Source organism: Photinus pyralis, unplaced genomic scaffold (genome assembly GCF_008802855.1).
Source record: "Photinus pyralis isolate 1611_PpyrPB1 unplaced genomic scaffold, Ppyr1.3 Ppyr1.4_LG3a, whole genome shotgun sequence".
Taxonomy (NCBI): domain Eukaryota; kingdom Metazoa; phylum Arthropoda; class Insecta; order Coleoptera; family Lampyridae; genus Photinus; species Photinus pyralis.
The window spans coordinates 1,410,055-1,437,062 of NW_022170509.1; the positions used below are offsets into that span (position 1 = coordinate 1,410,055).

Here is a 27,008-nt window from a genome sequence, read left to right on the forward strand (position 1 = left end):
AAGCCCTTTTGACATCCCCTTTAGTTATAAACCGAATTGCATGAAATTTTGTATATACGCACCTTGAATAAAAGTCAAACTAATGCCATTGAATGATAGTTATAAATTCAATGCTAATGCCAAATCAAAAAATTTATAAGTAAAAATGCGTTCAGACAATTTCATCGCCAGAAACAGCTGTGTAAACGCTGAATACGGCTGAACCATATATAGGCTGAACGCGCCCAATGACAAAAATAACAAGACTGTCACACACCACAAATTTAATCTAATTTAAAAATGTGGACACCCGTTGTTATCAATGACACTAATTACCTTCTCAAATGTGTTAAGGAATCAAATATAACGATATACATAACCGATTTTCTAGACATGTGGTCTGAAGAACTGACACCAATACAATTAGTTGAACGTTTTCAGGTGAATATTCTTAACACTGTAGCTTTCCCACTTTGTAGTTTTAGAATCGAAACCCATTATTTGATATTACTCGACTTACCAGCGATGAACTTATAGAACAAGTAACTTCTTTGATAAATGATTGCAAGTCAGTATTGTACACACTTTCGAAACAATCTTCAGGCATAACATTGGCTTTAAAATCAGCTGAGGAATTCCCACTCAAGTTCGAATTCTGTCTGATACAAACAGATAACTCTACGGTAACGAGAAATACAAAAATGTGTTGGTAACTGATAATTTCCAGTTTTTTTATCAATTTACTCTTCCTGCTGTACAAACAGTGCAGTATTTGGAAATGAGGCAAAAAAAACTCTTGGAACTTTTAGAGAAAAAAGACAAAGAAATAAAAGAGCATATTTTAGAGAATGGAGAACTAACTAGACGTGGGTGTTACTATTAATTTTGAAAGATTTTTCAATTTTGTTTTAGAAGTGGTAGTAACAAAAGAATTTGATAGAGAGTCTTTTATGCACGATTTTCCTCAAGATCTTTTAGTTAATGTGTTTGGAAAGTCAAAAATATTTCATGATCGGTTTTCCGAAAAATTTGGTGTGTACAAATATAGCGCTTCGTAAGTACCAATTACTTGCCATGATTTTATTATTGATGTTCCTCATTGCAGAGCGGAAGAATGGGCAAAGAAAAAATTAAAGCCATATATAAATACATTGTAATTACACGATTAATAAATACATCCCTTCATATTTTGTGATTTATGTGAACTGTGGTGTGTTGGGTAATGTCGTTTGACTAGAGTAATCAACATTGGTATCCATCCAGTTGGAAAACTGAAATGAGTAACACTTAGTCACTATTACTTATTCATTCCGACGCGTACATATTTGGTTTTGTCACCATATTTCTCTTCTTTATCACCTTCTGGTTTTTTTAACGGAGGAGGTGCAGTAGTGTGGACTAATACTAAAAGGTTGCAAGGTATTGAAATTATGCTGCCTAGCCATATTTTGTGTCCTGCTTTAAGTCTCTCTTCGGAAGAATATAACCTAAAATAATTAAACCACAAGGGATGGTTAACGTACATAAAAATCTGCTGTTGGAGTTGTTCACACTATCGGAGGCATATAAAATATTTATTTTGTATAATAATAAAATGTTTTTTTATTGTATAAACTATGTGCCATTTTGTAAATTATGAGCGCACTATTCACAAACACCTGCGTTTGCATCTGCACTTGCTACAAAACTGCCTAATCAGCTAAATAAACTACTAAAAGTGTTGCAAGTAACTTTGAACCTGCACAATGTACTGTTCACGTTACTAAGGGTATACGTTGTTTACACTACAGAGCAGTCAATATGAATATTTTGTTGTTCACATTACTGAATCGTTCATATACGTATATGTGAATGTTCATATAAACGCGAGTCTACTCTAAATCATTTCAACTTACGATATTACATCATTTAGAATATAAATAAAATATCTTAATCCAACTAATTCTGCAGAATATTTACATGAGTTTAAACATTTATTTTGGGCTCGCAAAGTTCATAATAATTTTATTACCCAATAATAGCTAACAACCAATATTATGGAAAGCAAAAAACAAAAAAAATTGCATTAGAAATATTGCTGAATTTAAGTAGTTGGCTTAATACACAATTATAGTCACGGCATAGCCAATAAGTAGGAGATGATAACATTATATTGCACTTAGTTTGTGGTAGGTACCTATGTAAAATGATATAAAAACTATTACCTGCCGTATAATGTACAATAGTGTACTTGTTCCACATTTATAAATAATAATAAACATAAATATTTAGTTTGCCATTTTGTTTAGGTACCCGAAGTTGGAATGTGAGCACATAGTGCTTGTTGCTACCGTTGCCTCATTGGAAAGAATTTTATATACTTTAATTTTTGATTAGGTGTTTTTGTTTCTTGTCCTGACGAAACAAAATGTTTTTAAATCTTCCAAAGCCAGCTGTACATGGAGCAATATAAATTGCAATTGCAAAGAAATTGTGAAAAACGTGCGCAGTTCAAAGCTAGCTGACTATATCGCCAATTGCCGACAAACGTTTATCAATTTATGGATCCTAACGTTGCCTTGTCAATTCATGAATTAATAATGAACATCTTCTATTACCCAAGCATCGACTCACCAGGACCGGACTATATGTGTTAAACTCTACAATCACATTCCCAGTGACATGCAAAAACTAAATTATAAACTATTTTCGGCTGTTATTAAACGAAAACTTTTAAAAATTACCTACTATAGTACGGACGAGATTCTTAAAGACACATTTTAACTTATTACATTCATGTACCTACATGTATAATTATTTGTTTTGACTTGTGTTAAGCTTTTTTATTTAGCAAAATCACGAATAAATATTATTACCATTATTAATTTTTATTTGAAGTTAGCAACTTTGTTGACAAATCCATGCTTTTCCTCTGTTGGCAGACATGTGGCAATTGAAATAGAATTGCACCATGCCAAATACAGTGCTATGCATATGCTTTACCTTGCAATTTCTTTCTGCAAATTCTTGTGTGTTGTATCGCTCCATGCCAAGCGGCCTTTTCTAATGTAACCTCATTTTTTTTAAATAGAACACCCTGTATATTTTAATCTAAGAAGATAGCATGTTAAATTCTCTTTTCAAATTAAAAAAATTCAATATTGAATCAAAAAGATTTAAAAAAATTCCGAAAATCTTTTTGGAGATCACTACTCGTGTGTCATATTTTTGAATTTAATATGCCTATATGCCTTTCATAAAATACTTACGCCAAAATACATCTTGGTTGTAAAGTCTGTTCTGACACTTTACTTTCAATGATTTCACCAGTCTGTAATTCAAATAAACGTATAAACAAATATAGAAAATGAGCTCTTGGGTATGGCTATAGCATGTGCAAAACCAAATTTTCAACCTGGTGTTAGTTTTCCTTTTATTTAAAGCGTATATGTATGAAATTTCATTTAATTTCTTCAATAAATAAGAAAGTTGGCACTGCACATCATGCACAAAACCAAATTTGGAAACTGGCGCTACATTTGCTTTTATTCCAAGTGGCTATGTATCAAATTTCATTTATATACCTTCATAAATAAGAAAGTTTGCAATTCGACTAATAAATGGTCGAGGTGCGAAGAGGGCAGAGCTCTCTGTCACTTGATTTAAATCTTTTTTATGATTTAAATACTTTTTTCGATTTATATCATGATCTTAAATCTTTTTACGGAAAATGATTTAAGATTTAAATCGTTTCCGAGTGATTTAAATCTTTTAGAGACAATTTAAATACATACTAACAAATTCTGTTGATTTGTTTCAACCTGGCTTACCCTAATTAACACGGTTTTTTTTTTCGGTAGACCGGTAGACGTTTATATGTATTTATTACAAAATCTGGTATACAGAGATTGACAATGTCTTGGTTTTTTAAAATTTCTTTCGCAAAAAAATACATATTTTAATTTAATAAATAATACCAATAAGATACGGTAGAAATGGTAGGTATATTGATGAATGATGTTGAGAGTTTCGAGCAAGATCATCAGACCAATCAGTTTTATTGAATTTAAATCCTTTACGAACATTTTGTCACGATTTAAATCATTTCACAAAACGATAATCGAAAAAGATTGAAATCATTACATGATTTAAATCTTTATAAGTGATTTAAATTAACAAAATTGGATTTAAACCTTTTTGAATGAATGAAATACATTGAAAATATCTTAAATACTTTCTAAAAAGATTTAAATCACAAAAAATATTTAAATATCAAAATGATTTATTATCTAAATACTTTCTTATTGACAAAAATATCTTTGATTTAAATCGTTTTTTAAACGATTTGTGACAGCTCTGGAAGAGGGTACTGTGAATGATGATCGATTAAGCTCAACTTTTGGAATTGCGTTACATATTGCTAAAGCTATGCGCATATTGAATTTCATGCAATTTGGTTCATAACTAACGGAGATGTCAAAAGGGCCTACTTTATTTTTTGGTCTATATTGCCAATTCACGAACTCCGATCTACAAATTTGATCAAGAATCCACCTGCAAAATTTCATCATAATCGGTCCATTCGTTTACGAGATATCGAGCTAACGGGCGGACAGACACCGCAAAATTATAAACTCTCTAGGAGCTCGTTAATAATGTGCAAGGAGATGTGAACAAATTACCAACCTTTTCATGTGATTGGGTGCATATTACTTTTAAGTATGTACCCCAGAGATAAAGAGCGTTAGTATTGATACCGACTGCTGTATAACTCTCTCCACATGCTACCATCTACAATTGTGCGACATTATGAACATCCAACATGTATATGAATATATTTTACAGTTGCGCCTGATGGCAATTCTAATCTTTGTGGTATCACACATGGTTTACAATGACCAATGCCCAACTGTCCTTCGTTGTTTCTTCCCAATGCTATGGTACTTTTACTTTTTGTTATTATTATCGAATGTGTTTCGCCAATATTGAATGAATCCACCTTGTCCTGTATGTGTTTCAACTGTTGAAAGTGAGTAATTTTACTTTGATTGTCAAAACCAAGTTTTTTATAAACATTATCACCACATGCAAATAATGAACCATTGCTGTCGAGAAGCGCAGAGGAATTGTACGATGCAAATATTTTTTTTATCAGCTGATCTCCATTTACATCGACTACGGTTGGTGTGAAACTAAAAGGTTAACTTTACTTTGTATACAAGACTGTGAAGATGATACCAGAATTTCTTATCTCCTAAGCCAAGTTGACCGTGCGACGAGGAACCCCAAGAGAACACTTTGCCATCTGCAGCCAGGGCTAATACATGATTTGATCCACATTGTATTTGTGCAATTGATTGTGTTAGTAAAGACTCTGAGGATAGTCGTTTCCAGCTGTGCCTATGCCTAATAATTATGTACTTACGTATTATTGTGGGTCGTAAGACACTGTGCCATGAATTATGACCTAAACAACCCTTCCTTCCATCGCCACAAGAATATACCAGGCCATCTTTGCTTAGAAATGTACTAAAATTTTCTCCAGCGGCACAACTGCAAAAACGATATGAAATTTCTAACAAGTGTTATTTATTTTTTACTCAATTATGCTTTTGTTTCTTAGATAATGAACACATGTAGGATATTTGCGTCATATACTTGTTACGCCATGTCCTAACTGCCCATGATTATCTTTACCCCAAGTAAACACAAGATGGTCTGTGATAAACTTATATGCTTATTATTACCTAAACTCATGATTAACATACCAAATGTCACAGCAATACAATGTGTTTGACTTGCGGATAAACTTATAATCTTTTTGTTTGGCAATTCAACTGGTGTCATGCTTATGTTGTCACCAAAACTACTTAATTGATACAACACGGATCGTTCATAAATCCTGCAACGAGAAATTTGTTACGTTTTTTCCAAAATTTGACCATTTAATGTAATTCTTACATGTTTATTGGAGTAAGTGAGGTATTTTTATTACTTTGACCTATTACAAGTGATAGTATTTGGGGCAATCTTACAGCGTTTATCTCACTTGCTGAAGGACGAGATACAAAATCCTTTTGCAAAATATCCTTTACCAATTGTCTAAGATATACCGAATAACTATCGTCCAAGTCTTCATATTCACACTACAATATTGAATTAAAAATTAAATACCTAGTTACCATACTAAGAAGTACTTACAGCGCTAATTTTATTCACAAGCATAGGCAAAGTTGTAGCCTCAAAAGGTTTGTGAAATTTCGCCAATTCGTAAAGAATGCATCCCACTGCCCATACATCAGATTTTTCATCATACTCTTGACCCTCACACTAAAACTTCTCCTTTATGAAGTGTACAAAATAAATAAAAACTTATGTACCATTTCCGGACTTAAATAGTAGGGAGTGCCTACAACAGTTTGTGCTTGAATGCGCGTCGTCATGATTTTTGATATTCCAAAATCCCCAATTTTTAAAGAACTGTTTCTATTTAAAAAAATATTTGCAGTTTTTAAGTCTCTAAAATTATGCAAATGGATTTATGTAAGGAACATTACTAGACATGCTACCTATGCAAAATTTTACAGGAGTGCATATAACTTATGCCTGATGTGATTTGCATCATTATGTCCACAATATCAGCTTCTTTAAATGGATAGTTGCGCTCTTTGCGTGAATTTATTAATTGTGCTAAATTTCCACTATTTGCATATTCCATTTCGATGAAGAGAGAACCATCTTTTTCAAAGTTTCCCATGTATCTGAAAATACTATTAGTAATTACCCTTGTAGTAACATAAGATGACCTTATAATGTTCGTGTGATCAAGTGAAGCCAAAACTTCCACTTCATTAAATGCTAACTGTTTTTCTAATTCAGTCATATCGGATAGAAATATCTCTTTTATGACAACTTCGGTGTTAGTTGATAATTTGTGATACAATGTAGCTGTACCAAACGCACCTGAAACTCTAATGCAGAAAATTGTGATAATTTAAAATGTGAGCTGTACCCTTTCCAATGCACTTAATTCTTTGATAATTGGCAAACCTATCATTTTGAGTTATCATTTTTATAATATTAACAGCAGCAAATTCCACCCTAATGTTGTATTATTGTGTGTAATGCACTATTACTATAGCAACATGTTCGGTACTATTGATATCTTTTTGGTTAGTATGATAGTAGTGTTGCTAACTTATTACGCAACATATAAAATCAATTGCATGATGTAACAGTCCTTTCTGTATGTTTTAGTGTATTGTTAAGTTGTTTGTAAATTTTTAGATCTAAAAATGGGGATTACGTTATGTATCTTATCTACCCTAGTATCTACCCTTCAAGATGACTACCTATATGACTTAAATACAGGGTGTCCCTGGAGGAATGGGAAATAAAATTCACAGTACAGTGCGTTTTGAAGGGCAATTTGGCAACATAAACCTCTCACCAGGAAATATTGCCGGTCACAAGACACCTGATCTCGGTCTACAATCTATGTTTTTCTTAAGATACAAGCGACTTCCGTGATAGTATCATGTCAATGTTCAACAAAAAGACTTGCCAAAGTTGTGGCACTGAAAACCAAACAACAAACATGTTTATTGTCTGTGCTCAAAAACTCTTTCAATTTTATTGTTTATTGCAACTAAATAATGTGGAATTAAGTGGGCTCATTTAAATCCATATTGGATGGTTACTTTTTGTACAGACAGTACGAACATTTATCCGACGTGATATTATAATGGACGAAATGTGTTCGCTCTGGACAAGGAATATGTCACCCTGTATCCCTTGAACTTCCACATATGTACAATAAGTTGTAATTGGCTTTAGTTATGATTTTTAATTACCGACTCGGGTGGTTGCGATTCAAGTGTAGTATGCTAACTCGCAAGACAATTTTTGTTAATTACAGTCAATTCTCAATAAATTTATTCTTTCTAATAATTATTTATAAATTGTTTCTAAACTATCCAAGATCAGAAGGTTTAATGTTTGTAGAAGTTGCTGGTTGTTGTGTTGTACTTTGTAACAAATTCTTACTAAACCATGCCGGCCTTGGTTTGTCGATCTCAACAATCCTTTTTCCTTCAAAATATTCTGAAGGAGTGCTGTTCTTTTCACCATTATAAAGCACAACAACCTCATTTTCAACGACTTTTAAACCCAACTCATTCTGTATTGCATCTTGCATTGCTCGAGTTTCTTCAATAACTTTCTTATAGCATGTTGCTGGAAATTTTTTTTACTTTTTACCCTTAATATTAGACAAACTTACGACACAAAATTCCAATTTCATGGTCATCTCCGCAAACGTTACATGCACGCAATGTTTTTTTCGGGACAAGAAGTTTACTTATATAGTAAGGATCTCCATATTGTCGTTTTAATCGTTTTTCAATGGTACGCCGATTTCGTGGCACTGCCCATAAAAATCCTTCGTTGAGAATGTCTTTTAAAGAGGAACTAAGTGGTTGTGATGAGCAAACCCCTAAATCAAAGCATAAGGCCGCTGTCAAAACAAAAAAGTTAGGTTAGTTTTAGGATGATCGCTTATTATATAATTACCTGGTGGACGTCGTCTTATAATTAAATTTGCTACGGTATTTTCCAAATTTTGAACGAGGGTACGAAGATGGTGTAACAGAAATGCCATGGCGAACCTAATCAGTTGTAACAATGGTGACTGCGAGTGTTTGTAGAGGGACGATTACACTACTATAGGTACAGGTAGACGTACAGCGTGAACGCGAAATTCGTGTGGTACCGGATGGTGGAAAGTGTATTTTCTTCTACTTACTCATTCAGCAGACGATCACTCCTTCAGAGCGGTCTTAACGATGGCTTGTTTAGGGTCTACTAGGCTCTGTGTTCGTGTGCAAGAAAAACTGTGTCAGTTGGGACAATCGCCACAAGTTAGAAGAAAAACTTTTTCTTGTGATCGTTTTAAGTTTGGACCGTTGCCTTCTTCCAGGATTATTTTGCACGAGGGAAAGGTCAGGAAATGATACTTATTTTTTCCATTAAATTTCAAAATTGTATTGTTGCAAGCGCGCTTTATTTTCTCGCTCTGTTGCCAATTCGCATAATTCCTTTTGAAAACTACCGATATTTAATGACCATATTTTTATAAATAAAGCTCAGTGACTTTATGAACGAAAAAAGTAGGCTAACGGATCTACTTTGCGTTTTTAAATAGTATGTATACAGGTGTATACACACGGTGCAAGCGTAAGTAATTCGTGCAACTTTCTCAATTTCTTCGTCCCCATCCGTATTACTTTCTTTTAAATATTGTATTTGCGATTAAAAGATGTTATTAATACTTTTGTTTTCATCGCCTTCTTTGATTATTAGAGCGAATGCTTTTTATGCAAATCACTATTTATAGTAAATAACATTTACGGTCCTCGTACGAGTGCAAATCTATAGAAATTTAATAAATTTATTGGTGGAATTAAAAGAGAGATTTTTTAATTAATACAGGGGAATCTTTCACAATTTTTTGTTGTGAAAGTTCATTAGAATTTTGTAAGATAGACACCTATTTATAATACTTCGATACACGTTGATTAAAATTTTAAACGTTTAGTTAGGTTCCTATTCCTAGCTGTTGATGGGTACATAATAACTGCTTATAGCCCGCCGGGGGAGGTAAGAGCGTCCTTGCTCTTCTTCAAAGTAGGTTAGACGTATGTACCCTACCCCATACTTTCTTCTTTTTTATCATACCCGGTACCGACCGCACGGTGGTATATGTTTTACGCATTAAGCCGATCCCTGCTAAAACCATGCTCATATCTTGTTTTTAACGGAATGCATATTACTTACATTTACTCAATACCTACCTTTAGGATTAAAATCAGAAACATTACAGTTACGTAAAGTCATGTGATAACTTCAATTACTTAACAGCATTTCTACTAATTAACTACCTCGATTACCTACTTCTGATGGCCTGCGCTGCGAAAGGGGCATGAAAGAGACAGGAATTTCAGTTGGGTTGGAAAGGGCGTGACGAGAAACTTTCGACGTTTTTGGTCACACTTTTGTCAGCAACAAGGAACATTGGAATGTTGTAATATCTACCTTCTTTTGTTTTTCTTACTCATTAACTCTATTGACTTCAATACGTAATGCACAATATTAGTTATGTAAATTCTCAGACATTTACCTAGTGTACGTAAATACGTGACATTGTGGGTGATGTAGGGACATTACGTCCCAACATTTTAAATCCAGGACAAGATCAAGGACAATTGTTTGTCCAAGACAAATCACAATGCAGTGCCTTTCCGTAGAGACCGCAAAATCGTAGGAGCATATTATATGTAGCACAATGAATAAATAGTTTTGGGTAGGAGTCGTCTCAGCTATGAAGATCTAAAGTTAGGGTACGAAATGCCCGGATATCAAACGTCCCTGATTCAAATTGTGTAAATCACAGCAGAAATGCAATTTATTTCTCATTATTTCAGAAACAAAGTATTAATCGTGTATGTGGATGTGTTACACAATGTGTTTTCATTCTTCCTTGATATACGAGTTCATATACCTACCTAAAAGATGTAGCAACACACCACTGTTAGTAAATGTATCTCTTTCAGATAGTACCTCAATAGTACACACCTGTCTATTTTACAGAATTATATTAGGATAGTAAGATATTATACCCAAAAATAGGAGGAAACCGCGCCGTAAAATCGTAGACATTGGCCCGTATGAATAAATTATAAAAGTAAGCAAATGCTTATACTTGCAAAATTCAAAGTAAATACTCTCTTTCGCACTGGGCGACTTAGCAGCGCTTCTAAGCAGAAGGACAGGACGCAGTGCAGCGCTGCTAAACCATGCTAAACAGACCAGTATGAAGGGGCACTTACGAGTATTTACTTTGAATTTTGCAAGTATAAGCATTTGCTTACTTTTATTCATACGGGCCATTATGTCAGAGAAAGGCGATGCAAGAAACTTTATAAGGAGTCTATGGTGTTTGTCTGTCTGCGAACACGATAACTGGCAAACGCTCGAACCGATTTGGTTCTAATTCTGCACAGTTGACCTATTAATATGCCACATGTAACAGCCTACTGAAAATGGGTCAAATCCAATGACCCCGTAGAGTCACACCGCTCTTCCGCTTTTCTAGATCCGCTTTAAGTACACGCAATATTTCTACATTACTGCCCTGTCACAATCTTGGTAGTGGTAATGGCGATGATAGCCCATTCATAATCACTGTATGTAAAAATTGTCCGAGGGTTCACATTAGACGTGCTTCAGAACAAGTTTTGAGAAGTTGTGTAATGTGTCTAGAAAATCATGAGCGCAAACTGAAACAATTATTATTATAGTTCAAATCAGGTTTTTATTTGAGAAATTCGATTGTCTATGGATAATGGATATTGCTAGTTATACCTCGGGTTATACACTTTTGAAATCAGAATTTTTTCTCTGTTAGATGATAGAAAACTTTAAAATTGCTCCAATATGAAAAACAAGTTAAAAAGTCTTTATACAAACATAAATGACAAGAGGCGTGAAAAAATACCGGTAGGCACGACATCCTTGCCCGACTCTTTTTCAAATGAACCGCGACCCATCGTCGAAGTTCGCACAACTCGCGGCATAAGTACTACGTGTCAGTTTTTCATAAAGTTACATTAAAGGTATAAACAAATACATTGTCAATTGTAAAATAACTACTTATTTTAAACTCTACAGTTTTTTCTGTAAAATGTACAGGATGGCAGGATATTGCATAAAACTAATTTCCCATGATAAATCTCTATGTTCCTACTTACCGTGCACCACCCTGTATGTATCTTATTTCATTTAAATGCTTTTGTAAATAAAAAAGGTAGCACGCACATGCGCAAGCAATATTTGGAAACCTCGGTAATTTCACTTGTATTGGTAGTGTTTACAATTATAAAGTTTCATCGAGGTTTCATTTAAATAAAGTTACCATTGCACATGCGTTACACTGCGCATGCGCAAAACCAAAAATATCGGTACACACGGAATCCTTATACCAAGCCCTTTCAAGTGAACCCCATATCGCCCAAATCGGTTCAGTCGTGTACTCGTGAGGAAAATACGCTAACAAGGGCGGTATCGATATAATATAAAATATTAATGATTACATTTTTATAAATCAGTGATGCTCTGGAATCTTTTAACAAACTACAAGCGCATCGCATCTAATTTATCTATCGTTGTTTGACGTCGAACGATTTTCATATTTAATTCTGTTTCAACAAATCGACGCGACGCAAGAAAAAGCGTCTAGGTATAGGGTAATGTTTTTTTAGAAAATGTAATGCTGCATCTGCATCAGATACTATTTGTTTATCATCTTCCGGAACCAGAGTACATAATCGAAGGAAAAGACATTGATTTGAGGAAGAATTGTTCTTAAACTTATATTCGAATTTTCGGCTCCTGCAGCCAAAACGTTAAATGTATTTTCGGATCCTGATGGTTTTGACGGACATTTTGAACGTGATTGCACCATTGAAATCTCTGAAAAAAACGTATTTAGACTTTTGCTCTAAAATAATTAGGGGAGCTAGTAGTTGACTATAAAGAAATTGCCATTAAAATCCCTATGCTGCGTCGCGCTATGCACCACCCTGTATAATGCTCTTAGTCTTTTTCTCAACGATCTTGGTGCATGAATACCAATCTGGACATGCATGTGGTCGCCAAAAATGCAACAAATTCATGTCATGGGCATGGAAATAATGCCCTTGGTCTTTTTCCCAACGATCTCGGTGCAAGACTAACGATTTTGTACAAAATACAGGTAGCCCCAGAAAAAGAATTTAACATCTTTGAATCATACACACGCGGTTATCAAATATGCATACTTATGATGTACTCTTTCGGCATCAAGATAATGCGTTTGGCAGCTTTTTCAACTCCAAATTCACCTGAAAAAATATACGTTTTAGAGCTTTTACTATAGTACTACAAAATCTGACGAACATCCCACCCCCATTAAAGTATTTGAAAAGTGTATACTTTAGTATGCTAATATTTATTACTGTTAACATGCCAATAAAACATTTACAGAAGTCAAAGGAAACAACACAACATTTATACATTCATGTTAAATTACACATAGATCACTTTAGTTTTTAGTACTATGTATTTCTTGCCTGGTTTCGATTTTATTTAGCTGAATATAACCTCCCTGAACACTTTTTGGATACACGCGTTTGCTGTAAATACCTAAATACATACCACCTATCCGTTAATACATGATATCATACCTATTTAGATCCGTGAGTGATAAAAGATGTTAGTTTGAAGAAATATGAGGAAGTTCAAGTTCAAGGCAATATTACCTATACCATAGACCTTGGTCTATGCCTATACTTAGGTAGTGTTACTTGTTAACTATTTTAAGTGCCTAGCTTCAGTTGAAAAATGTGTAGGTACAACCATTGTATATAGTACAACCAGTCTAAGGTACAACCTACTACCCGAGCTACTACCTATACTTAACGTGTATATCATAATGGTGATACATTAGCATTAATGTTAATTTAATTTAAATCGGTATCACATCTTACTCAAGTATATTTGACAATAGTTGTTTCTTAATGTATTTGAAGGAATTAATAAATATTATATAAACTAATCGTTATGAAACAAACATCATTTTCGAAAAGGTGAAGCAGTTTTGCACTCGACTCGGCCGTTTTCGAAATTATCTCCTATAACAATTCTTATTCGGCACATAATCGAATTTTGCCGCATTTGGTGTACCGAATATGACATTATACAGTGTATAGTCCGTTGTGTGTACCTACCTACTAAGGTGGAATAACTTTCTCTCCGTTGGCAGGTATAACAATCGGTTATAATTTGTCTCGTTCAAACAGTTTGGGAAGTACCCATCCACCTGTTATTCTGAAATTGTCTAACCCACATTACGCAGGAATGTGAAAGTATTGGTCTGTACGTTGACTTCTCGATCTTCTAACCAGACCGGACCAGAAGAAAATGAAACTAATTAACATACAAATTATATTATTAAAATATACTATTTTAGTACTATCGAAGTGCAGACGCGGGCGGCGGGACAGTAGATATACTCATTATACACTTTCGTTAGTGGGTAGGTTCTTGGCCCGGTGAACTTGGTACCCTTTTTTCGACGAGTTTCTAAAATAGTAGTTAATGACGCTCTCCGGTGGTCTTGAAATGAAATAGCTGCAATTGTTTTTTATTAACCCACTCTGAGAATCATCTCTGTTGGCTCGAGGACGATGGTTGCAAAATAAATTCTCATCAAAATTAATTTGTTACTTATTTATGCAATTTATAAGAACCAATAGCGGCTTGATTTTATAAGTTAATTAGACACGCCGTGATTTTGCAATAGAGATTAAAGATCTTTCTTTGTTTATTAACAACGATCAATATTGCCAAATTGAAGTCAAGGATGGCCATAATTCGATTTTGCTAATTACGATATATTATTTGGTTACGTTCATAAAACCGCAAAATTTGAAAGGTGCCAATTAATTTTTGGCTGTTGTAACGTTCTTGACATACAGATAGATTTACATACTTACTTATGTACAATTTCTCAAAGTATGTATCATTTGAAAATTTAAATGGGCCAAACACGGGCCAAAGTATTAGAAATTTTAGCACCAATTGCCCCATACCGCTCATATTTTGGAAAATGTAATTGTAATATCTCAAACTCAATTAAACACGGTATACAAAAGGAATAATAAATTAAAGTTTAGTTCTAGATTGGGGCACCGCTACATTAGTCCCACAGTATCTACACGACTCTCAATAATTGAACTCCTAAAATTTTATTTTTAACTTCCTAGCTTGAGCTAGGTGGCTATTTTGCGATCACTGATTTTTTAACATGTTAAAATTTTAAGCAACTTTTAAAGAATAAAATTTTTTTTCGTCTTGGTATGCATGTGCGTATGTTTGTACGTGCGTACGTTGGAAATTTTCCAAGGTAACGACTAACGGCTCGACGGATTTTGTTCAAATTTTGGATATTAGGCATACTGAAACGAAAAATTACGAGCCGGATTTTTGAAAAAAAATTTTTGAGCGCCGCAACGGCATCGAATTTTTTTCAAATAACAACTTAAATTTTTTTAAGTTATTACAAAAAAACTGAGAAAAAAAAATATCTAAGTTAAAAAACTAATTTTTTTTTTCAACAAAACTAAATTAATTCTAATTAGGAATTACAATTATTAATGATATGTTGCTTTGTGACATAAAATAAAATCTAAAATCAATAGACAACCATGAGCAAAATTTAAAAAAAAGTTACTAACCGCGCCCTACGTTGCTTAACTTCGGTGATCAAAACCTACTCTTCTAAGGGAAACAATGTAGAATCTTTTTTTACAAAAAGGGCACACAAAAAAGATAGCAAACGCCAGGCGAGTTTCGTGATTTTTTTTCGTCTGTATGTATGTAAGTACGTGCGTGCGTGCGTTGGCAATTTTCCGAGATAACGGCTCGACTCGTTGAAATTTTGCATAATTATGTAAAAATCTTTGGATATGTATAACACCTGGTATAATATTAAGCATACGGAAACGAAAAATAACGGGCCGGATTTTTTCAAATCGTAGCCCATTTGTTAACGAGCCAAGTTTTGGAGCGGTTACACATTCAAATACCGGGAGCAACATTGCTTGACTGTATATGACTATACAGGGTGGTGCCTAGCGCAACGCAGCATAGGGATTTCAATGGTAATTTCTTTATAGTCAATTACTAGCTCCCCTAATTATTTTAGAGCAAAAGTCTAAATACGTTTTTTTTAGAGAACAAAATTAAAAAATACTGCATCACAATACACAATACGTTGCAACTTGTTACATAAATAGCTATTAGGAGACCGATTCCCGATTATAACTCACACTCACGGCCTAGTTCCTTGGAATTAGAAATGGAACTCCGTATACAGCTAAAGATGAGTCAGTACAGGACATTCTATCAAGTATCAACTCCATCTGATATCAGTTAAAAATTGTTTTACAAAAGAGTAATATAATAGCGGTTTTTAATTTTTAATTTCAAATGTTTTACGTATATATTACAGCGATTAGAGTTCGTGTAAGTTTAAAACGTCTGTGGAGTCGTTCATTTATTTTTTTGTATTAGCCTAAAAATCCAGTCTATGCAGACAGTAATCGGCAAATTCCTTATTAAGGTCAGTGACACACGATTTTAATTTATTTTTTGCGAGGAACCAAAACAAATTTCGCGCACTTACGTGCCCCTGCAATTGTGAATACCTAAATGCAGACGTTCATTACATTTTATTGTGTTTCAGATCCATCAAAATGTTTCAAATCCATCGACATCAAACACAGGACCGTCAGTTACATGGCACCCCTGCAGTAGACCAGAAATAGCGGCAACCGCTAGGACATTTAGTACATTAAGGACCCATCAACCCGGTTCTCTACCTGATTACAAAGTTGACCCTTATCGTCTTTTAGAAGATGACCTTAAAGATGTATACGTGGATATTAGAAAGGTGCGTGTAAGTCGGTTTGTTTTCTGAATTATATTGTCACCTATAGAAATGGCGTGCAAATAATTGCTTCCTAAAGTTTTTGGACAAATCAAGGTCAAGGTATCTCTATTCAACTTAATTCTCATTATTTACAGCAATTGCGGCTAAATACGCATCAAGAGGAATTATATGAAATAGCCACGTATTATTTTGATGGTCAAGGTAAATCTCTTCGGCCGATGGTGGGAATTCTAATGGGAAGGGCAATGAATTATCACATGTATAAAGATAGAAGGTATGTATCATATATGTTTTTTCTTAAATATATACATAAAATTAATCTTCATTACATATTCTTTCTTCTGTTTACTGTTTTCTACAATTTAATTGTTTGCATTTTTTCTTATATTAGGTAATCCTCCTTCACTTAGTTTCAGTGTTAGGGTAGTAGCTAGATACAGAGTGTAAAATATACGTAGAGAAAAACATATTAGATGATAGAGGAAACCAAAACCAATTTCTTTTTCCAAAAACCGAGAGTCCAACATGAAATTTGCATTTGCGGGTGGCACGCCATTGAATAGGTCTTTAGGTACGCCCTTTCAATTTCCAAATTCGAAAAAAATGCCACTGCAATTCTTGGCCGGTCAACGAAAATAACACGAATTCCACTAAAGTTGCTGTGTACATACTTTATGAGAATGAACAAAATTTATTGTTGAACAGTTTTTTTGAAATTACCTACTTAAAAAAATTAAGCAAGAAATTTTTCGAAAATCCATATTTCAACACTTTTTCGAGGGTAGCTCCCAAATGCAACACATAGAGCTCTTTGTTGGGAAAAAATGTTTGTTTTGCTCCGCTCACACTTCCTCGCACGATCACCGTTTTTTGGGCATGTCAAAATTTCATCAAATGTCGACGTTTTACATTATTTTAAGCAACTTTCAAGGAATAATAGTACATTATATATCAAGGTAGAGAAGTTCACTATTATTGCCTGAGCACCAAGATTACATCTCGAGGCGCTTGCGCCGAGGGGTGTAAGGTGCGAAGGCAATAATAGACTTCTCTACCGTGGTATATATACTATTTTTTTCACTACTAGCACTTTTGAAATCCTCTAAATTAACATATTATATTGATAAGAGAGTTAACGATTGGACAGAATTGTTTGTTTCTTAATTTAACATGTCAATCAAGTACGTGGAAGTACAAGTCAAACAGGCCGTATTTTGTTCTGTCATTGAGATTTTTCAAAGAGTAATTTCGTTCGAATTTTTTCAAAATGTGATAATTTTAGGTATGTAATTTCTCTGGAAATTGCGAATGGTTCGTTTTAGAGAACTTGTCTAAACGTTCATTGAGTGAAATTTCGGGTTGTGTTTTCTAAAAGTGACAGCGTGACTGCAGTTCTCATTATTGACTACTAGTTAATAATAAAAAATTATTAACCACTTTGAACAAATGCCGAGAAAGCCTACTTTACAAGTGGAAAAAAGGTTAATAATCATGTCATCAGACGCTAGTAGTGAAAAATAGTACATTATATATCAAGGTAGAGAAGTCCACTATTATTGCCTGAGCACCAAGATTACATCTCGAGGCGCTTGCGCCGAAGGGTGTAAGGTGCGAAGGCAATAATAGACTTCTCTACCGTGGTATATATACTATTTTTTTCACTACTAGCACTTGAAATCCTCTAAATTAACATATTATATTGATAAGAGAGTTAACGGTTGGACAGAATTGTTTGTTTCTTAATTTAACATGTCAATCAAGTACGTAGAAGTACAAGTCAAACAGGCCGTATTTTGTTCTGTCATTGAGATATTTTCAAAGAGTAATTTAGTTCGAATTTTTTGAAAATGTCAATTTTAGGTATGTAATTTCTCTGGAAATGGTGGATGGTGGCAATTATTCATTTTAGAGAACTTGTCTAAACGTTTATTGAGCGAAATTTCGGGTTGTGTTTTCTAAAAGTGACAGCGTGACAGTTCTCATTATTGACTACTAGTTAATAATGTCCACATTACTAACCACTTTGAACAAATGCCGAGAAAGCCTACTTTACAAGTGGAAAAAAGGTTAATAATCATGTCATCAGACGCTAGTAGTGAAAAAAAATTTTTTCCGTCTCTATGTACGGACGTATAGTTGACAATATTCCGAGGTGACGAATTCGGTTCAAATTTTGGATATGGAATCCAAAACAATTTTCAATTATGTACCAATAAACAAGTTGTAAAGCGCATAATGCATGATGAAAACGCATTTTTGGTAATATAGGTCAGTATTTTATTAGGAAAGTTTAAAATTATCGATCTCAAGAGTAATCTAACTCAAAATAGACTAGAACCTATACAAGCACATCTACACTATAATAATAATAATATAAATTTATTAAGGGATAGGAGAAGCCATAAGGCCATTAGTATCCCCCCTCTACAAACTTGGTCGCATCAAATATAACAAAACAAGTTAACAATATTATGAAATACAAAGCAAATATAACAAAAAAAAAGTAAGTAAAACAGTATAACAAGAAAAACGAAAACATAATAACTCTCTACGTATAAATTTACACATTAAACATCAAAAAAACATGTTCAGAGTCCTGCAACAAACAAAAACACTTGCGATCGAAACCATTACAGGACCTGGTGTGTCTAACATCTTCTGGCAGCTTGTTCCACAATTTGGCCGCTTGTATATAAAAGGACGATGCTATAGCAGAAAGCTTTTAGTGAAAAGTCTCTAGCTACTGTAATTGCTGAGATCTCAGCCGGACAGACAGCCAGTTATAACGTATATAATAGCGTATTTTTTTCAAAGATGCCTTAAGAATTGACATTAATTAATAATCGTTTAGTTTAGGATATAACATCCAAATTACATTGAATTCTGTGAGATAATTTTAGATTAAATAATTCCACAAGGGAGTAGCGTGACCATGGCGTCTGCCATACTTTAGAGTTTAGACGTTTAACCCTGAAGCCAAAATTTAATCAGTTCTTTTCTTCCCCAAGTAATGGTCTATCTGTGTACTAAATTTGAGCTTTATAATATGTCATGTTTTTGAGTTATCGCGCAACGGTCTACGTGCCCCGGCGAAAAACTACCTGCTGGTCACCACCCAACTCCAGATGATAGGCACTTTTTCGTGATTAAAATACTATTTTGAATTAAAGTAAGTTAATAATTAATAAATGTGTTTTTAGTGCAATTTTACCATCTCAAAGAGAGGTAGCAATGATAGCCGAAATGATCCATTCCGCATCACTCATTCACGATGACGTTATTGACCAATCTGATTTTCGAAGAGGAAAACCTAGTGCAAACGTGTTATGGAGTCATAAAAAGGTAACATCATTTCAACATCATAATACGTAGGTAATACCTACTTAGGCGCCTGCTTTAAAAAAGTTTTTGTTGCCTTTTACGTTTATAAATTGCTCGTATAACGGTTAATTTCGCAACTGATAACGAATGCGTGTTATTTTGCGTAAATGAAAAGCTTTCTCTTAAAATTTGATAGTTGATGATCTTTTTGTTCGATTTATAAATGGTAAGAAAATACGTCCAGTGACTGTCTTGGGCGGACCCAGTATTATATATATATATATATATATATTAATTGATACCATGTGTATTTATTTAGTATAGGTGCAATGCTACCGACTAGGAGTAACAAATTAGCTATACAAATTGTTTGTGTTGCTTAACCAATTAATTAGGAGACTTTGCTTTAAAATTTGGCCAGTGATTGCTTATTTATTTATTATACATTACTCGTAGCTTTAATTCTTTAATGTACAACACACACATATTAAATTATTCATTCATTAACTTTCTACACAAATAGAATCGGTTTCCCAACATGCCGACACGTCCATTCGTGATAAATGATAGGAATTTTGACTGTAATTCCTAATTTCTATCACTTTCTGGTTTTTCGCATGTACATTACGACGTGACTGAGCATACAACTACCAACAATGCTTTTGTCATATTGCAAAATATCAAGTGGATAAAAACAATGCAGTTTACCTCAATACAGGATTTAAATTATTATAAGAATGAACGACGTGTAAAATTAATTATTATGATTACGTTCGAAAGTGGGTCTAGGGCTAGATTAATTTTCAAAACTAAGTTCGTTATTGCGGCACCGTAAAACTTTCATGTAAGGCAATGACGGCTTGCGTATCTACTTTTGAAATGTGCATTTATTTCATGATTAATTAGAAATACACACTCGAGTGCGTATTGTTTATCCCTATAGTGTTAATAAAATAAACCACTATTAGTAAAAGATGAGTAGGTACAAAGTGAAATTGTAAGTGACTTCGTATCGATTTATAAATAGCTTTGTGAAAGTTGCCATTATTACGGAACCATATGTTTATTCCAGTATTTTGTTAATATTTTCTAGTGGATGTATACAGTGTTACAAAAAAGAAAAACAATTCAAAATGCGTTTCTTGGTCACAATAAAAAAGAGAAATTCTTGTTACATGATGAAAGTGAAAAGTTACGAATAGAGTAATATCGTAATAGGTACATATTTACTAGTTTGAACCTTGTTGTAAGTGATTGGTAGGTACTTGCGGTGCTTGTTACTGGGTTAACTTACATACCTACTACTCCAACGACTTACGACCGGCGAACCCAAAAAAGAGAATTGATTGAAAATTATCCGTTAAAATTATGAAAAGCTATGAGATTTCACAAAGAAGGAATTACTTAGGTACTTAACAAAAACTTGTTCCGAAAGTTTTACCTTGACATATCCTGGAGGTATATCGAATCAGTTAGGTACCTACATATTATTTCAATCTGATTCTCTGCCTTTTACAATTCATTAATGAAAATTGTCATCCGACGAAACTGTTCTAGTTTAATATTTTTCATATGTATTGGTATGTAATACACTCGGTAATACATAATTACACTAAAGAATATGTAAGCCGTAAGGTCAACCTATAGCAGAATTTTCTTGCATAAAAGCATTTTATCAAAATGTGAAAGTATATTGAATTGCAACACACACTTAGTTTAAGTAATATTGATGCCATAAACAGGTTTAAAAATGTCATATGTCATATCATATTTCTACTGCTAATTTGACTTTATTGGAGTGAAACATTAAGTAAACCAACAAAATTAGTAGGTAATGGAAAACACGAAAATAAAAAATCGCAATCGTTTTTTTTCAACAATCCTACCTATCTAAATAGTACAAGATCTCACATAAGGCCAACCTTCGCTCATCTGTTTACCGAGTGAAATACATTTTTTAACAGTCTTAATATGTAAACAAACACATTGGAAATGGTTGCCTAAAAAAATTAACTAAAGACCACTCTTAATTAAAATTAATGTAAGTAATTAATATAGGTAATATAAAATAAAATAAATATATCTAGAACTTTTATATACTTGCATTAAAAGTTTTAAATATATAAAAAATTAAGTTTTATATATCTGCAGCGGATAGCGTCAATGAAATATATAAAACTTCATCAGCTTCATGTATCACTGGTGGCGCTACAGTAACCTCAAACTTGGCAACAGCAACCAATTTGAGCAACTAATCTGCTACTTCTGTGTACATCGAGCAAATGCATTTTGACGTTTTCACAACGAAGATGTACATAAATATAATAAATCATTTGGTCAAAATACATGTGGTCATAAAATTGCATGAGTAGCGAACTAACCGGTTTCAACGCATTTTTTTTATGCCGCATTCGCTGTTATCTGGTTTTTGCACTATGTGGGATTCCGTTGAGTAGATGGAAAATAAGTTCACGTGAATATGATTACCTACTGTCAAGGTATTTCATTGGATGGGAGAAATTGGTTGATTGTTTCAAAGAGAAAGAGATGTCGATGTAGACACGTGAAGTAGTGGGCTGTTTCAGAGCTGTTTTCAGAGGGCATTGGTACCTTGGTATAGCCTGGCGTTTTTTTATGTCGTGATTCTTGAACAGCGCAAGGTTTTATATTTTGTGTTCGGAGGATCCGCATTTAGCCTGGCAAAAAAAAAGAAAAAATTCGTGATACAATATTTGGAAAACTTATGAAATACTTCAAAATGTTTAGAAAACACGTCAGTCGAAATAAGAAAATATTCTTGACGGCGAATTTAAATTGTGACTGAACAGAGACTGAAACGAAACTGATGGTAATATCGGTGACGGCGCCGGACGTGTTTCTTCCCCCCTCAAAATGGGAACAACTGTTTGATATATCGATTTGAAATTTGTAGGGGAGGGGGCGTAAGTACAAGCATTGTTTAAATAAAGTATTTAAACAATTGTATAAGTATAAGATATAAAATACTGCTTGACATAACATCTATCAAGATTCAAGATGGCGACTGTGCGTCATTTTGAATTTTTTTTAATAGGAGAGGAAGGTTTTGTGTTCCCGCATTTTACATGCCTTTTCTTCGAAAAGCAGGCATTGAATCTGAAAATCGTTTCTTTATGGATAAAACCTAGTGTTTCCTATTGGGACGCTCTTTGCTATTGAGACATTCATACAATGTTACAATAATCAATAAGTAACACCTAAGGTTTCTAACAACTGTTGTTATTTCTCCAAAGATCCGCAAGGAAGAGAAGAGTATACATCTCTGATTGCGCCCCTTCAGTCATATCTTCATTGAGTTAGAAAACTAATGGAGGGAATCAAATGCTTGGCCAGACGTAGACCACGGGAACCAAAAGTGGCCTCTAACTGTGATTAAAGTACCACACCACTTCCGTTATCATTAGCGTCTCAGTTCAGTGGCGTAGAGATATAATTTTCTTTCCACTAATAGGAATAATAACAAAAAAAACGTATAGAAGGAGTAAAATACATGATCGTGGTAAAGTAAACAGAATAGAGAAGGATGGGAAAGTATGCAGATTTAATATAATCATTGATTACAAATCTAAATATACATCGATGTGTTCCATTGGTATAATTAAGGCCAGTTTACTATAGCCACTACAACTTGACAACTCCCATTAAATTCACTGTGTTGATCAATAGCTACAATTGATTGGTTGGTCTCAGGTTCATTACAAGTTTTGATAGTACTTACTGCATATTTCCATATTTGACGAGATATTTGATGAACATTTTCCGGTGCAACCTTTGGTCGAAATCACAATCAATGAAGCGTTGTGATGTGAGCACAAAAGTAAATTTCGAGAGCTGTTCTTGAGATATATTTACAAATGTAATATTACCATTTTGCTCGAAGTACCGGTTCGTTTGGAAAACTAAGAAACATACACTAGGTACCTACAACCTCGCCTACAACAAGATAAATGACATGTCTTACCGATGAAAGGAAATGCCCTTCCCTTCCCTTTATGAGAAATTTTGCATGATACGCAGCTAATCATTCTCAATTCACAAAATTGCGTGTGATAAAAACAGTATGCGGCAGTTTCTTTCGGATGCAATTGTCGATATTTAATCTATGGGCAAAAAGTTTATTGCAGCATTTGCAGTGTGCAGCTATTCCAATCATTAGTTGCCTATTTCTAGCTTTATTTTTAGATTTGGTACATGTTTCTTTTTTATTTTATTTTTATTTTTTTGTTTTGTTTCAATTCGGTGTATACCATGCTTGAACCCCCACGCACAAGCTCTGCTTTTGTGGGTACCATTATTTTATTTTTCTTTTGCAATGTTATTGTAACCATATACACTTATATATATATAAAAAAATAAAATAAATTATTATTATTATTATTTCAGTTCATTACGCTAGCTAGAATGGGCTGGTGACCTTTTCGCTTTCATAATCTAAAGCCCCATTCTGATAGGTGGTGCAGTGCTGTTGCGGTGCGGTGCCTTTGTATAAAAGGTTCAAATACGCATACCCCATTATGACAATTCACAATGGCATGTACAGTGCAGACGAATTGCAGCCGCGTGTCAAAAGTGTGTAAACTTCAAACTTTCTGCACTACCGTTAGCAAGCATCAATGGAAGCGCAACATATTTGATGTGGCGATCTGTCAAAGCAAATTTGCTGCTGCTGTTGTGGTTGATTGGTCATACTTGTGTAGGCGGGCCAATTTTGCGGTGATTGTGAAAGCAAATGTCAACATGACAGCACCAGCCCGCATCGCACAACAAGGCGACGGCACTTCACTACCACCTATCTGAATGGGGCTTAAGAGCAACACGATTGTAGACAGTAGTAGCAATCTTTTTAATGACCGGTATGTTATGTTGTAGGTTACAATGGCTGGAGATTTCATCTTAGCAATCGCATCCATGATGATCGCCAAATTAAAAAATGATGACGTTACATTAGTCCTTAGCCAGGTAAGAATTACAGATCAAAAAGGCGTTTTAATTAATTGAATTGCAGGTAGTAACTGATTTAGTTCAAGGGGAATTTATGCAGCTAGGATCGAAGGAAACGGAAAACGAACGATTTGCTCATTACCTTACCAAAACGTATAGGAAAACAGCGTCATTAATTGCAAACACATTAAAAGCAGTGGCAATGTTAACTTGTGCCGATGATGATAAATTACCAGAATTAGCATTTCAATATGGCCGTAATGTTGGTTTAGCTTTTCAATTAGTTGATGATCTTTTAGATTTTGTTTCATCGTCCGAAGCAATGGGAAAACCTGCCGCTGCGGATTTAAAGTTGGGATTGGCAACGGCTCCCGTTCTTTTTGCATGCGAGAAGGTATCAAAGCTTTGTTGTTTGTAATTAGTATAATTGACCAACATTTTAGTTTCCCGAGTTAAACCCAATGATCATGCGGAGGTTTCAAGAGAAGGGTGATGTTGAGAAAGCCTTCGAGTTAGTACACAAATCTCAAGGATTGGAACAAACTCAATTTTTAGCAAGACAACATTGTCAAGAAGCAATGCGTATTGCTAATTTGCTCAGACAAAGCCCATTTCAAAAAGCTCTTATAGTGGTGGCTGATCTTGTTTTAAATCGTATAAAATAGGATAAGTCGCCAATTGCACATTTTTTGTATAAAGTTGTTCATATTAGATAGGATTAAGTGTCAGATATAAGTTATGTACGTACCTGTATTCTCAATTCTAGATTGAATGAAAAAATTTTTGTAAACAGTTCATTTTGTTGGTCAGTGTTTAATACTTAACGTTACTTTTAATGAAAAGCTCACCTTTGAACGCGTTTCTTAAATAACATTAGACTTGTTTTCCATAAGTTGAAACCAAAGCACAAATTACAATCATTTTTATAGTATCAAATAAAGGTGTGCAATTTAAAATTTTATAAACTCAATGGGCAATTGTAAATAACAACTGATATTATTACTTATATGCTTGAAGTAATTTGACAGTTATTTAAATTACAATTATTCAAATTGAATATGTTAAATATTGTATGTAAACAAAAATTTTCAATTTGAGTGAAAAGATTGTTAATCTTGTCTACAGCGTGTCTGAATGATGCAGGTAAGTTCTGGTACAGTCACAGTGTATTGTGACTGTACAGTTGCATCCAAGTCATATTTTATTTAGTATTTAATTGTAAAGATTACTTATTTATACATTTAATAATGAATAAAATCATTCAATATATATATTTATCGGTACTTACTTAAAACATACATATTGTATTGAAATATTATTTGTCAACATAAAACTATCTTGATTGAATGAAAAATAATGTTTCTTAAATAAAAAAAAAGATGGCAGTCTTTGTAATCAATATTCATTCGTCTTTATTAATCTTTAAAAAATTAAGTCAATCAGTGTAGTGTCTAAATGGAGGCATTGCAGATGCTTTCGAGATAATTTTTGCAAAAATGCTATTACTAATTTCATATTAATTAAGGTACCGGCTGGGAGAAACCACCACATTGAGACGTCTGCAAGAAATATATCCATTGGTGATGTCAAAACAAAAACTATTTCGGTTAACAAAAAATGCGCTTTATCTGCACAAGGGTTGTGCACAATTTATACTTGTTCTAATTTTGACACTTTTTAAAACTTGTTGATGATGTTGTCAAATACTTTACTTTTCACAACCAGTTACAAATACGTATTTTTTTATTGGCTCAGAATAGGTCTTCGTCGACAAGTGTGCAAGGGACACAACGCCGACCATGCGAGTTTTTTTATATTGTGGCACGTAAATGAGTATCCTGCTTTTTAATTTTGTAATAACAGTTCCTGAATGTCTACCGCTGACATACGAATAAAATATTTAAATTGTTGGGATTGATTCTCCGATTTTCAGCTCATCAATTAAATTATGGTAGGCCCCATACGTTTCTTTTTTTGAAATCCCTTCTTTCACCCAACACTTCTTTTGTGTTTCACATTATTGCATAAAACTACACTACATCCGCGGCAACGAAAGATGTCCTATATTGGCGCCATATCGTGAGATAAGTTCTCGAAAACAGCTGCTGGTATTGGTATCAACTGACAGCATTTGCGGAAGCTAAAAGTGCTGCTAGTGTAAACAGGTTTGTGAGAACTTGCGACAGCAATGGCTCATCCA

The 27,008-nt window shown here is 33.9% G+C and overlaps 3 protein-coding genes and 1 long non-coding RNA gene across 6 annotated transcripts; 2 read left to right on the forward strand and 2 right to left on the reverse strand.

Moving 5' to 3' along the window:
- The first annotated feature begins 203 nt into the window (after positions 1-203).
- Positions 204-26,208, forward strand: LOC116165398 (decaprenyl-diphosphate synthase subunit 1). 3 transcript variants are annotated; one of them, XM_031479820.1, is made up of 7 exons: positions 204-420; positions 16,301-16,507; positions 16,642-16,781; positions 19,708-19,849; positions 24,737-24,826; positions 24,873-25,202; positions 25,252-26,208. In XM_031479820.1, the coding sequence occupies exons 1-7, from the start codon at positions 280-282 to the stop codon at positions 25,471-25,473; spliced, it is 1,272 nt and encodes a 423-aa protein (XP_031335680.1). In that variant the 5' UTR covers positions 204-279; the 3' UTR covers positions 25,474-26,208. The 3 variants fall into 3 exon arrangements, with proteins under 3 accessions (XP_031335680.1, XP_031335679.1, XP_031335681.1); XM_031479819.1 differs by lacking the exon at positions 204-420 and adding an exon at positions 8,773-8,957 and having other exon boundaries at positions 25,252-26,207; XM_031479821.1 differs by lacking the exon at positions 204-420 and adding an exon at positions 16,122-16,177.
- On the forward strand, positions 427-1,166 carry LOC116165400. The gene is made up of 4 exons (XR_004144137.1): positions 427-662; positions 707-845; positions 892-1,033; positions 1,085-1,166. It is a non-coding gene; the product is annotated as an uncharacterized LOC116165400 (long non-coding RNA).
- Positions 1,115-7,124, reverse strand: LOC116165397 (serine/threonine-protein kinase Nek8). The gene is given in 15 exon segments (XM_031479818.1): positions 1,115-1,250; positions 1,301-1,466; positions 3,228-3,289; positions 4,645-4,749; positions 4,802-5,150; positions 5,197-5,332; positions 5,384-5,511; positions 5,559-5,676; positions 5,727-5,860; positions 5,920-6,104; positions 6,160-6,288; positions 6,339-6,477; positions 6,528-6,719; positions 6,765-6,921; positions 6,971-7,124. Coding segments are annotated over 15 exon segments (2,133 nt in total). The 5' UTR covers positions 7,029-7,124; the 3' UTR covers positions 1,115-1,175.
- LOC116165399 (39S ribosomal protein L32, mitochondrial) lies at positions 7,877-8,665 on the reverse strand. The gene is made up of 3 exons (XM_031479822.1): positions 8,530-8,665; positions 8,240-8,473; positions 7,877-8,193 (listed from the first exon to the last, which is right to left on the reverse strand). Exons 1-3 carry the CDS (start codon positions 8,615-8,617, stop codon positions 7,931-7,933), a joined length of 585 nt encoding a protein of 194 aa, XP_031335682.1. The 5' UTR covers positions 8,618-8,665; the 3' UTR covers positions 7,877-7,930.
- Positions 26,209-27,008: the final 800 nt, after the last annotated feature.

Coding starts and splice junctions, on each gene's coding strand:
- LOC116165399 (XM_031479822.1), bottom strand. CDS start 8,617: ATGGCATTTCTGTTACACCATCTTCGTACCCTCGTTCAAAATTTGGAA. Junction 8,474..8,529: donor TATAAGACGACGTCCACCAG/GTAATTATATAA, acceptor TTGTTTTGACAG/CGGCCTTATGCTTTGATTTA. Junction 8,194..8,239: donor TGAAATTGGAATTTTGTGTC/GTAAGTTTGTCT, acceptor AAAAATTTCCAG/CAACATGCTATAAGAAAGTT.
- LOC116165398 (XM_031479819.1), top strand. CDS start 8,802: ATGGCTTGTTTAGGGTCTACTAGGCTCTGTGTTCGTGTGCAAGAAAAA. Junction 16,782..19,707: donor CACATGTATAAAGATAGAAG/GTATGTATCATA, acceptor ATGTGTTTTTAG/TGCAATTTTACCATCTCAAA. Junction 19,850..24,736: donor TGTTATGGAGTCATAAAAAG/GTAACATCATTT, acceptor GTTATGTTGTAG/GTTACAATGGCTGGAGATTT.